Genomic DNA, 13,471 nt, shown 5'->3' on the forward strand with positions numbered 1-13,471 from the left:
TGTTGTAATAACAACAAGAGTGCTATGTAGTAGTGGTCATAGTCGATGTAGTTCTTGACACTATTTTTACACAATGGCCGAAAAGTAGCCCCCTCACATGCCAACAATTATGCATGGCAGGTTGAAAGATCAGGAGTGTGAAAGGCCGGAAGTGCGTTGTGAAGTGTCCAGATAACGCCAAGCGTGACGGAACTATTTTCAAAGAAGACGTGACAAAGTTTGCACAACAAATGGCAGAGGGGCGACTATGGAGCAGACTTGACCCCATCCCGGAAGTAAGCCCGGACCTGCTATCCGTGAAGATCGATAGTCAAACACGTGCTCGGAGTGAACAAAGACGGAGATAGCAACCATTTGAAGCTAAAATGTCGCTGGCAGCCGCCAAGTGCGAGAAATTATTCTCCCTCACGGCCCAGCAAAGCCGGAGTGTTTGGAGTGTTAATTAGGCAGTTGAGAATACTTTTCGAATTACCATATGTCTATTTGACTATGGACATCGTATGTGCCAGAACATGGCCGTCCTCATCTACAAAACAGCATTTCCGATATGTTGAGAAAAATACCACACGACGACCACGACGGGGATGTAGTTCCTGCGTTGTGACAAATCTAAATCTTCCGTTGTTGGGGCGAGGCAATATTAGCGATGACGTCATTATTCCTGTTTGATGGGCAATGTCTTGTTCGTAGGGTTGTAAGCACAAGGTGTCAGTGTTAATATGCATTATCTGTCAAATTATTTGCCTTATGCACCAGCATGCACGGCCACGTGCATAGATTGATACCAGAACGTGTTCTTGCCCTCGATGTGTAATAATTATATTTTATACTGTGATTCTTTTCGAAGCAACTGAGATCATTTAAATTGAAACACATTTTTATCATCGCTCGTGGATAAAACACTCCCTATTTAAAGTTTAAATTTAAAAATGATCTGACGGCTTGTTTAATTTTAGAAATATATATTTTAAAGGATTAAACAGTTTCCTTGGCCTTGAGTTAAAACAAAACCAATCGTGTTTCTGTTTCTAATTTCATTCACACAACACGGCAGGTATATTGACGTTCCCAGATATAAGTTTGTAAAAAGGGACAGATGTTACAGAAATGATTGATTGACAGCGTGAACTTGCTGAACAACGTTGTGAATGAAGGCGAGTTTGTCCCTCGCTTCAAGAACGACCTCATCGAACTGGACTAGAAGATATATGTTTACGGGGCACTAAGCCTAGGGTTATTTATTGCATAATTTACGGTGGACACGGATCTTTTAAGAATTATCAGGAGGTCTGAACCCATGTTGGAGGTCACGGAAAGCAATCAGTTGGCCAGCGATCCCCACGGCCGAGACCTCATTCCGTTAGGTACATTCAATACATACAAACAGATGCTTCTGCAAAACACTGAGTATGGAAATATTCACACAATGTTGTTCTCTTTACGAAATTAATTGATTTCCTTCGTTGCCACCAGAGGTCGCTTCACCTACTGCGAGGAGGGCTGCCGATAGGGGGCTCTGAGCGACAGACACAAGTGTAGAACATTTGCGGAATGGAGCGGGCGCCGAAACGAATTTAAAGTCCGCATCGTGGATATATGTTTCCCCGAGCCGTGTGCGCTCTTGGCATGCACGTGCGCAAGTGTCTTACATTTACGCACCTCGTACGCACCCTTTTAAGTTGGCGAAAACACTAAAACGACATTCTGTTTTGAATTATAAGCTGATAAAATCGCACCATGCTTCGTGTTCAGGGGACCGATGGCTTTTTGAAGCGGGGTGAAGTAGGTCTAGGTTAGTGAAAGCTTCTCTTCAGCTGATCATAAGGGTTCTTAAACACGACCTCCTATGTCGTGGCATAATTGAAATGATTATGACCCCTGCGTGTTTCGGTATGCTCATAAATCCAAAACAATGTATTTAAATAAGAAAAGATTCGCCGTTAGCAAAACTATTTTTACTTATAAATCTCCAATAGATCACGTGACTATGGTCCAAGCATGACCATGCTCATCTTTAATTAAGCATGAGTCAAGTTTTTCAAGCAGCTCTTCTGAAGAAAGTTTTCTTTCTTTTATATTTCCGGGCACATCAAGTCAACGGTCCAAAGAATTCTTTTGCATAATCTTTCGATATTAATCTTTCCTTTCCGGCTAGTGATGTCTTTATTTCATGGGTGGCAAGTACCGACCCTGAAGACAACCATTGAGTTGAGCCCTTCGACCATAATCGACAGATAATTATAAAAAGCGCCTGTCAAAACACACTCTCTATACAGCCGGTCTGGAGTCAGCTGGGTGAGGGACATAATCGATTGAGCATAATCCCCCGGGCTTTGGGAAGATAACGGGAAGGGGGAAGGGGGATACTTGGTGATAGATGATCTCCAAGACTCTACGGATAAATTTCCTATAACTCCTTGGAATGGCGGCATTTGCTCAAGCCCCGCTCTCCCTCGCGGCATATCATAACACTCGATCTATGCAATCATCCTTTGTAATTAAAGGCACGGCTCATATTTGTGAGAGAATGGCCGGTAGCACGGGGATTCGCGATATAAATCAGTGGTAGCTCGAACAGGCTACATACTCGTGCCGTTCACAAACTTCTGTGACTTCAAGACTGGAGAACTATTGAACTTGTCCTTTTTGGACTTCCTGCGCTGAAGAGTTCTACTGGGCCTTGGGCGGTCTCGTTTAGTCTATCACAAATCTCGACCAGGAAGGCCTTTCTGGGACTTCTTTTTCACAGACGTAATTAATGACCTAACGAAAAGCAGAACGCTGAGGTTCTGTTGTGAAGGACTTAATTACTATTGAATGTTGAAGAAGGAAGCAAGAGCACAAAGCTTCGATGTCACAGGGAGGAGACCGTTGTCCATATGCTCCACTAGGAGAAGATGGAGAGAGTCTACCGCCACCATGTCCTTAACATTGTAATAGTGTTTGTAAACACACCGCTAGCTTGCATAATAATTGTCAAGTACCACTGAGCTTCTTATTGGATTGCGCAAGTTCTATTAGCATATTGATGGGTGACTAATTACTTTCTTGGTCGGCGATTCTTAACAAGTTACTATCGCAGACTTGTGTTACCAAACACACTTAATTACAACCAGCCCGCCCGGATGCTCAAAGAGTTGATATACCAGGGGTTGACAGGCCGTGGTAGTTATTGAAGCGTTATTAGTTTAAACAGAGGCAAGTCGTTCTACGGGCACAACACTACAAGCAAGAGGTGTTTAGTTGAAGTAATTCGCTATTCTCATAAGCGTGAGTGAGTGAGTTGAGTTTTACGCCGCCTTAAGCAATATTCCAGCAATATCACGGCGGGGACACGGTGCAGGGCTACAATCGTTCAAGGGAATCGAACCCGGGCTAGCGAACGATTTAATCACCAGGCTACCCGACCGTTTGCATTATCATAAAAACAGAAAAAACACAAGATACGAGTGGTGGGGAGCGTGCAAAACCTTGGGAGAAACGGTTCACTGTTTTCTTTTTCAAATTATCTTTAAAAAACACTTGTTCATGTCCAGCCAAACCAGCATCACGTTAACAAAGACACGATTTTGAGTAAAAATATCATGAATGCCGACACAATTATGAATAACAATTCCTTATATATTGAAACATACTTTTAATTTTTCTAAGAATAATGAAGTGATGCATAATATTTTGAAATTATAGTAGAATATTGAATAATGTCAGTGCAGTTGTTTCTCGGCGGGGTTTGTTCTGAAGAGAACACGGAACAGGTATGCCGGGATTATCTCCCTTGAACATACCTGGCGGGGGCATTGACGGATCTAATGTCAGGGGTGGGGTACCTTGCGAGGGGGGCAGAAAACCAATACTGCCGTCTTGACCTTGTCCTAGGAAAAACTCGTTGTAACCTTGGTAACCAGGATAGAATTCCTGTCCATTATCTGAAAATAATAAAAAGAAATTGTATTTTCCGCATATTACCGCATACTAATGTTTCATATCAACATATACAAGTGAATAGGATATTTAGAATTCTTGCTGACTAAGCACAATATATCAAGCTGTAAATATATACGTGTAGAACGTTAACAGTCATCGACAAATCAAATATTTTATGTTTTTATATTAGAAGATTTATGATACCATATCGTGTCATATATCCAAGTTCTTGTAAATGAAGGAAATATGTGATAATTTCAGTCTGTTTCTAATGGAATATATGCAAAACACATTAGTCGAATATATCATATATCTCAGTTACAATCATAAAAACCCCATCAAAATACACAGCATTAGCACCGACAGCATAGGCAATATAAATACATGATCAAAAATCATGGAAATATGTTTTATGAGAGCTTATCAATTTCAATTTACAATTCAATATTAATAGATACTAGATTCGTGAAACCGTTAAAACAGTCGGGAGAACTTGGCACCAGGGCGCAAATACATTAACAATGAAATCCGATGATCCATTATGAAGCACAGTAACGATAGAGTCGCGAGATACGAGGTGAGCGGACAGTCTGTTGCAGCGTCGCTTACACCTTGCCGAAGATGAACGACACAGATGCGCGACCCGTCACTACCATCAGCAAACCATCCCGTTCATATTGAGGCTTGAAGTTCAACAAGATTTAGAATGGATTTAAATACGTGCTTATTGCTATTCATGCCAGTTTTGTGAACAGCCATGTGGTGGTGTTAATCACACGACAGCATATAAAAGTGTATTCAGACACGTGTGCTGGTGTATGTTTAATGTATTCGTATGTAACATATATTTACCACCACCATGATTTCATGCATCATGGTGTTTAATAACTAGCTCGATGATCATACTTAGTACAATATGTGCACGTTTTCATGCATTTCAATAAAATAATTAACATGTGTTTTTACATCATATTCGGTATTTGGATACGTGGGTGTCATAACACATATTATTATTATTATCATTATTATTATCATCATCATCATCATCATCATCATCATCATTATTATTATAATTATTATTATTATTATTATTATGATTATTATCATTATTATTATTATAATTATTATTATTATCATCATTATTATTATTATTACAGATTTAAATTAAAACATTCAGCAAAGAGGGTTTGGGTGATCCTGGCACAGTCAGGCTGGTTAGGCACAAAGTCAGCATGGGTTGCTGATGACCGATTCTACCCCTCATGCGAAGTATAACTATAGGAACTAAGGCCTTGTGAACACTTGATTATAATATGTAAGTAATATTTTTTTTCAGTTAACTGTAAGAAATATATTGTCAACGTAATTCAATATAAGTATAAATAAAATGAAGACATGAAGAACTGATTTTACATGACTGTGTATACTCAATATAATTAATATTATTATTTCAGATTAAAATACAAAATGCAGCAAAGAGCATTAGGGCGATCCTGGCACAGTCAGGCTGGTTAGGCTCATCATCAGCTCAGGGCCCTTGCCCCCTCTACACGCAGCCCAGACAGCGAATGGGGCTTCTCCTAGGAAGCGCTGCCTTGTCAAACCCACCCAGAAATATTCGGAGAATGTGAAGACTCCCCAGACAACCGTGTTATTCCGGACGTTATCGGTCCGGGTGAGATTGTCCGGATTGACGAAATGTCCAGATTAACAAACGTATACTGTAATATCGTTTCATCGCTCCAGTTTTATAGAGTGGTTCCAATCAGTGTTTCTCCATAAAGGGAAGTCCAGATTAACAGTGTCCGGATTACCGGGGTTTCAATGTACAGTGACAGTTACAGATATATACCGTTACCTCTATATCCCTATCTCTGTATTATCAATATATTTTCAGAAACATATCATTTATAAAATTGCAATAAATCCAATACAAGTATACAAATTCCGTTGATGACAAATGCAAATATATTCGTTCACATTAATGCACACAGAAATAATTAATGTAGAGTTCACTGGCTTTGCAGTCATACCGACTCACCCGCCAACTATTAAGTGACGCACAAGCGATGGAGGGATCCAGTGCATGTTTCGTTTCATGGATTCAATTTGTTTCCTTCATGTGAACTTGTTAACTCTATTCCTGTGTGTAGTTCCGGAACTAATAATGTGTTTATATGAGTGATTTTCTATAACTATTCTCCGACATGTGTTGTCGATATACCGACATGTATTAACAAACAACTCACCGAGAGCAGTCCAGCACCCCATGGTCTGATGTGACTAATCACGTTATTATCCTTAGTTTTTGTCAATACATTGTCTTTGATTCTTCATGTGCAAATTAATATTTTGATAACAGCTTGCATATGTAATTCAAAATGAAGTTTAACCATCTGTATTAGTCTCTCATACAGGCCCTGAAACAAATATATCCAATACAGCCCATGCAAGTCTATAATGTTTGGCAAGTCTAGATTACTGCAGTATCAGTATCTAAAAATGAAGAAAGTCTCTGGGCTCCTTTTTATTATATTTTATATCTATAATTAAACAACTGTTTTTTTTCTGTGAAATATATTCATTTCAGAGACTAGGTGTTAGTCTACCATTTGCATATGGGCTTTGCAACAACATGTCTTTATTTACAGGTTAAAAAACAATAATCATATGTGAGATAAAATATGACATAACACCAAATTATTTTGTAACGCCCCGAGCAGTGTTTTTGTACTGACTGATTTAAGGGTTACAGTGGTATATACCCGTTTAAGGGATCGAATCCTGTCCTATTTGCAATATGAATTTAAAGTATGATTAAATGATCCTTTGTATGTAAGGGGGCAAAACCTCTGGAATCCTCCAGGAACAATATTTCAAAATTAGTTTTTTGTTCAATTTTCGTGTTTACTTGTTTATAGTTATGTGAGACATTATTTACATTTATTTAAATAACTGTATTGTTTAAAATTGAGATCTCTGTCTCGTGGAGTAAGGGGGTGGGGGTGGGGGTCTTATCTCTGTGTCTCGTGGGGTAGGGCGTGTACGATCACAGGGTGGATGTGTGTGTATGTGTCGAGGGGAGGGGGGGGGGGGGGGGGGGGGGGGGGTCTCTGTCCCATGGGGTAGAGCGTGAACCAGGTGAGTGGCCCTGGGTGGCCTCCCTGCCTTATAGGGTTGGGTGTGAACAATCACGTTAGGGTGGTCGCCGTCTTCGGAGTGGGGATGCGGGTGGCAAGTATGACAGACTGACAAGTCTGCCTTAACGTCCAGCTGACATTCAGACGGGTGTAAGACAAAGCTAGGAAACTGTTGAAAGCCGGATAATGATAACCATCTCACTGTAGCCGCGCACTCTTGTAGGTGACGTCGCGATGCCGTATCAAGGAAATCACAGCCGATTCAGCGCGATGTAGAATAATAAGCCTTTTATTGTACTAATACTTTTTTAGAGATGAACTGATACCAATGAAGCGTCAAATCTGAATGTTCAATTGCGACAGACCCGCGTGTCTGGGGGCTGTCTCGGGTGGCGGATCAGATGGTTGTGTTCGGTTGGATGGCTAGGTTCAACCTGTTTAATGACGAAGGCGAGCTGTGCTTTGACGAGTAAATTACTGGCACGTAGAAAACATATGGCCTAAAACACGTTCAACCTGTCTATTTACATTACAACAAATATCACACTACAACACTGCAGAAAGATAATTAATGCCTAAAATACTCTGACCTACTTAATATAATTACATCAAACTACCGCTCGCACAGCCTCACGAACGTACCAGCGATATGGGAAACATTGATTTTTGAACAGAAAAATATGTTTGACACTGAGAGCAGATTTGACACATGTTGCGGATCGATTAGTAGGTATACGATTTATGATATACAAGGCTATGTGCCACAATGCCCGAGTGATCCTATTGGGGGCGAGGTGACTTTCTAGCGGAGCATACAACATTCGCCTCGTTCAGTACGCCATAAACCGCGCACAGGCCAGTCAAGTCTCGTGTAATTTATTCAAATGGGCGGAGCTACGCTGCGATAGCCGGTCCGTATCTACATTTGTATACAGCGCACTTCTATGGGGTTAGAATACTGTGGGGTTGAGGTGAGGTTACATCTCCTCGCATTACCGAGGGATGTCATTCAGTGGTTTTGAAGGAACAATTTTTCACACTTCCCGTATTGTATCATTGTAACACGACTATTTGCATATCATTTCCCCAGATATATCATTTTATAATATATAATTTTAATTATTCCCTTGTCAGGTTGGACGAGCATTAAAAAGGGAAATAGGTTTAATCATATATCGCATACTTCCCAGGGAGTTGAGAGTGAAAATCGAGAGCACACTAATCCAATGACGCATTATTATTATTATTATTATTATTATTATTATTATTATTATTATTATTATCATTATTATTAATTATTATTCTTATTATTATTTTAAAATAAACTGCGTTTTTATACAACGGTGTCGTGCATGTGAATGAATGAACATAGTAATTAATTCTCACCAAACAAAGAAACCGGACCGTGTACGACCGTGCGTGGATAAACTGTTTTACTAATTGTTAAACATATCACATATGTAAGCTTGGAAAGTAACACCGAATATCGCGAGATTTCACGCGACCTTCCTCCCAGTGTTGGTGAGTTCGCCTTTCATGTGCGTTCTCTATGCCTATATCTAATCTGGGGATTGTCGTCAAAGCACAGTTTTCTATGATTTATTATCTATAATTTAGGTCTAGGTAAGCCATTTTTTTTGCCCCCTGCTGTCAGATGTGGAATCGCGGACAGATGTTCTCCTCACCGCGCAATAATACGGCGATTTGGGGGCCATTGAAAGCTACATGCGTACGTAATTCTAACCCGTATCCACATTCAGCTTGACTAGGGCGATACTATTGAATATTATCACAAACTGCTTGACAGTAATGTGTCTATCATGTTAATTCTTGACAGAAGAATTTGCTATTTTTTCTTAACAAAAATGCCCTTTTTGAAATTTATGCTACATTAGCACTTAACTCATACATAATACATAAATTCTGTCCTGCCAAATGGTCTTTAACAAGAGAAAGCTCCGAGTCTCCTTTGTAAAACGTCGCTGGAGTGTACTCAACACAAAAGAACCACGAGGAATACATCGATACGATGGAAACTGTGAACACACTGGTACTATAACATTGAAAATTATTATAAACAAATTGTGTGATATTTCAAACGTATTCTTTTTCGTATTTATTCATCCTATTCCCAAATCTATGATATTTTTATGATTATTGTCATATTTCGTAATAATGTATCCTCTTCACAAATCCATGTTTTATACGAAGCTACATGAAGAGTCATTTCGTTAGCTTTTCCCATCTCATTTTCACACCTCCCCGCTCGAGTGCCCTGTGGTGTTTCGATGACAAACCAAAGACCACTCTGCGGCAACTTTCATCGTTTCTCTCAGCGCCGATAAGCACTTATCATTGACGTTATCACGTGACGATGAGAGGTTTGTCAGCTAGATGAGGTTGTTGGGTTCAAAACCAACTGCAGATAACCAGGAACACGGCTACCCTGAACAGCAAGATGCCTGCCTACTGAATTCTTAGTTGGTTTGGTGCTCACAAAAAACATATACAATTATCACCATTTATCATTTATATGGCGAATGTATTTTCGTAACTCATCATGCAACAACCGTAGGAAATCTGTGTATCTGCTACAACTGCCCCGAAGTCAACATATGTTAATAGACAAGATCTATGCCAAATAATAAAACGTGCTTGTTGATTAAATATATCCTGCTGTATTCGGGTATAAGCATGGAATATTATACCCTATATGTTCTCCTCTATTAAAAACATATATATCAAACCATATCGCCGTATTTGTAATATATGACAATTAAACCTATATGGAAACTAATACTAAAGTCTTTGAAATGAGCAATCCTACCCTTCCCTGTGTCGAATTATCACAGTCCCGTACAGACCCTGAAAAACACCACCCGAAAATTCTTCCTAAGCAAGTCTACAATTCTTTGGCAAGTCTAGATTTAAGTCTTTGACGTCTTTAAAGTCTACATTTCTTCAGCTTCAGAAACTGAATAGATTCTTTTGGCTCATTTCTATTACATATTAAAAGAAAATTAAAAAAACCGAAAATGTGAAAATATTGTCATAGTGTATGGAATAATGAGCACATACACACATACCTAACTCCATGCTGTCATGTGTACGGTCGTTGTGTTGTATTTCTAAAGCTGTTGGTCTTCGCACTGCTAGATATTCACAACGATGGGTAATTATGAGAACAGCGTTTCCCACCCGATCACTTATTTCGCACCCCGTTCTCCACTGCAACACCTGTGGCCGTCGAGCGTCGGTGGATAGCATGATCGCCAAGGTGTGACATTCCCGGCATAATTCTATTTGAACTTGTCTAAAGTTTCCCCAAGTTCCCAGTGTGAGACAGCTGATATTGTGCTTCTGGGTTTTGGCTTCGTCACGGATAGTCCTGGACATAATGGCTCGGTCCTCAGTTTCACAGGAGCCGAGACAAGTTCCTCAACACTCGGACATGAACACTCCCGGCATAACCACCTACCGGTCTTAACACTACGCTAACACTATATCATCACTGAAACCAACACTAGATCATCTTTAACACCACACTAAACGAGATCATCCTTAACACTACACTAAACTAGATTATCTTTAACACTATACTAAACTAGATCATCCTTGACACAACACTAACACTATATCCTCACTAAGACCATCTGTAACACCACACTACACTAGGTTAATTTAACACCACACTAAACTAGATCATCCTTGACACTACACTAACACTAGGTCACCCTTAACACAATGACACTACGGGTTGACCTCTAAGGTGTCAGGGAACAGGGGCGAAATCGAAAGGAAAACGAAACCTGCCATATGGGGGTTATACCACCCACCACCCACCCCCTTGGTAGGTGTACCTGAGACGCCATCCTACCCCTTTGGAAAGCCTTGAGGTAATGTCACTAGAACTACCCTAGCTCAAGAGCCCTTGCATCTACCCCCTCCGCCCCTCCCCCTTGATACTGAAGGGGGGATGCATGGGTTGTAAGGTCACCAGAAGCACCCTAGCATAAGTGTCCCTCCTCCCCAAAGTGTGGGGTTAACGTAAGCAGATTTACCCTAGCACAAGTGTCCCTCCTCCCCAAAGTGTGGGGTTAACGTCAGCAGATTTACCCTAGCACAAGTGTCCCTCCTCCCCAAAGTGTGGGGTTAACGTCAGCAGATTTACCCTAGCACAAGTGTCCCTCCTCCCCAAAGTGTGGGGTTAACGTCAGCAGATTTACCCTAGCATAAGTGTCCCTCCTTCCCAAAGTGTGGGGTTAACGTCAGCAGATTTACCCTAGCATAAGTGTCCCTCCTTCTCAAAGTGTGGGGTTAACGTCAGCAGATTTACCCTAGCATAAGTGTCCCTCCTCCCCAAAGTGTGGGGTTAACGTCAGCAGATTTACCCTAGCATAAGTGTCCCTCCTTCCCAAAGTGTGGGGTTAACGTCAGCAGATTTACCCTAGCATAAGTGTCCCTCCTCCCCAAAGTGTGGGGTTAACATCAGCAGATTTACCCTAGCATAAGTGTCCCTCCTCCCCAAAGTGTGGGGTTAACGTCAGCAGATTTACCCTAGCATAAGTGTCCCTCCTTCCCAAAGTGTGGGGTTAACGTCAGCAGATTTACCCTAGCATAAGTGTCCCTCCTCCCCAAAGTGTGGGGTTAACATCAGCAGATTTACCCTAGCACAAGTGTCCCTCCTTCTCAAAGTGTGGGGTTAACGTCAGCAGATTTACCCTAGCACAAGTGTCCCTCCTCCCCAAAGTGTGGGGTTAACGTCAGCAGATTTACCCTATCATAAGTGTCCCTCCTCCCCAAAGTGTGGGGTTAACGTCAGCAGATTTACCCTAGCACAAGTGTCCCTCCTTCTCAAAGTGTGGGGTTAACGTCGACAGATTTACCCTAGCACAAGTGTCCCTCCTTCTCAAAGTGTGGGGTTAACGTCAGCAGATTTACCCTAGCACAAGTGCCCCTCCCCTTGACACACTTAAGTGGGATGGGGTTAATGTCGCTGGAACCACCCTAGCACATGCGCCCTTCCCCTTGATCGGGGGGGGGGGGGGGGGGGGGGGGGGAGTATACTGACACTAGAACTACCTTGCCCATATGTCCCTCCCCACTACAACAAAGCCCGGGGGTAACATCTGCAGATCTACCCTCGCCTAAATGCCCTCCCCTTTCCAATCCCGATGGGGGTGGGGGTGGGATGGGGGTGAGGGGCCGGGGTGGGGGTGGTGGTAATGTCAGCAGATCCACCCGTCCTTCCACATTTGACTCCTAGAATCGGGGTAAAGGTTTAGTCTTTGTCTGCGGCAGTTGGAACCCCTAGGTGCCCCTAACAAGTTAGCCAGGCCCTGTGAAAGACGAGCCACTCTGAACCACATTAATCATAACCTCCCATCCGTGGACAACACGCTGCCGCTTGTCTCTTGTCGGTGCTACACAACACAATGTACAGAAACAAATCACAAATTTGGTGTCAGTGAACTGACTGCCCGCAAGTTGACACCATCTCTTAATGGATGTAGATAAATAACAGCATATCGCCGGGCCCAATATCGGAAACATATTGTGAACCTCAGCCCCGCTGAGAGTCCATTTACACAACACGGAAAACATCCTAATGAAACGATACCATGTCACATCCTAGTCTACGATGAACTCTTAATTCAATTTTATCGCCTAATGGGAAATATAAGATTTCCCGAGAGAATAAAATCCAAACATTCACAGCTACAAAATCGGACTATTCGTTAAATAACAGTATCCATATGTCATCCAAAATTAAACCAACACAGTTCAAAATTCAATTGTATTGATAATATTTGCTCTGGGTCAGCGTGACATTTGAACAAACGATAAAATTCCTAACAATTCTTAAATTCTATTGAGGAAAGTCATGATTTTCCTATAATACAAAGTAACAATGGCGACAATGACCCGGTGCGAAGAGTAAACATCTCCGTGATACAACGGTCCTAGGATAATATGCCACGGGCAATATTTGCCCATCCTATGCCCATGGCTATTAGATTACATAAGCAACTCCAAGTGTCACTTCTACAGGGTCTGACTCAAGAATGCTCATTCCGGAAAGCGCAGTCAATCACGAATGTGATTGGTCAGCCAGTGATCGGTGTCACGGAGTTAAGTGATTGACATTGTTTCATTGGATAACAATTAACACGTTGATCGGGTTATACTGCAATATCATAGTTCTATTTTGAGTTTAGCGATGGTTTAAATTGGTATCAAATTATACTATAGATACTCTTAATATTTGCAAGATATATTCACACATCCCCTACAGTTTCAGATCTTTCAAAGGATCGAAATGGCACATTTACTTTTTTTTCAACCAAATGTACAGATTTCAGTGTCGCCCTTTTAAAAGGCATCTAAATGGCTTTTGTAAAAAACAT

At 41.3% G+C, this 13,471-nt stretch overlaps 1 protein-coding gene across 2 annotated transcripts in view; it reads right to left on the reverse strand.

The window, feature by feature from the left end:
- LOC124132038 (LIM/homeobox protein Lhx1-like) overlaps positions 1-13,471 on the reverse strand; it is a 58,231-nt gene that overhangs the window by 5,274 nt on the left and 39,486 nt on the right. The window contains exon 5 of one of the 2 annotated variants that reach the window (XM_046495620.2): positions 3,828-3,926. In XM_046495620.2, coding sequence (XP_046351576.1) covers positions 3,828-3,926 — 99 coding nt within the window. Of the gene's footprint in view, positions 1-3,785; positions 3,927-13,471 lie in introns of both variants that reach the window. The other variant, XM_046495619.2, reaches the window with a different exon arrangement.

Source organism: Haliotis rufescens, unplaced genomic scaffold, assembly GCF_023055435.1.
Source record: "Haliotis rufescens isolate VD_foot unplaced genomic scaffold, xgHalRufe1.0.p SCAF_15, whole genome shotgun sequence".
Classification (NCBI taxonomy): Eukaryota; Metazoa; Mollusca; class Gastropoda; order Lepetellida; family Haliotidae; genus Haliotis; species Haliotis rufescens.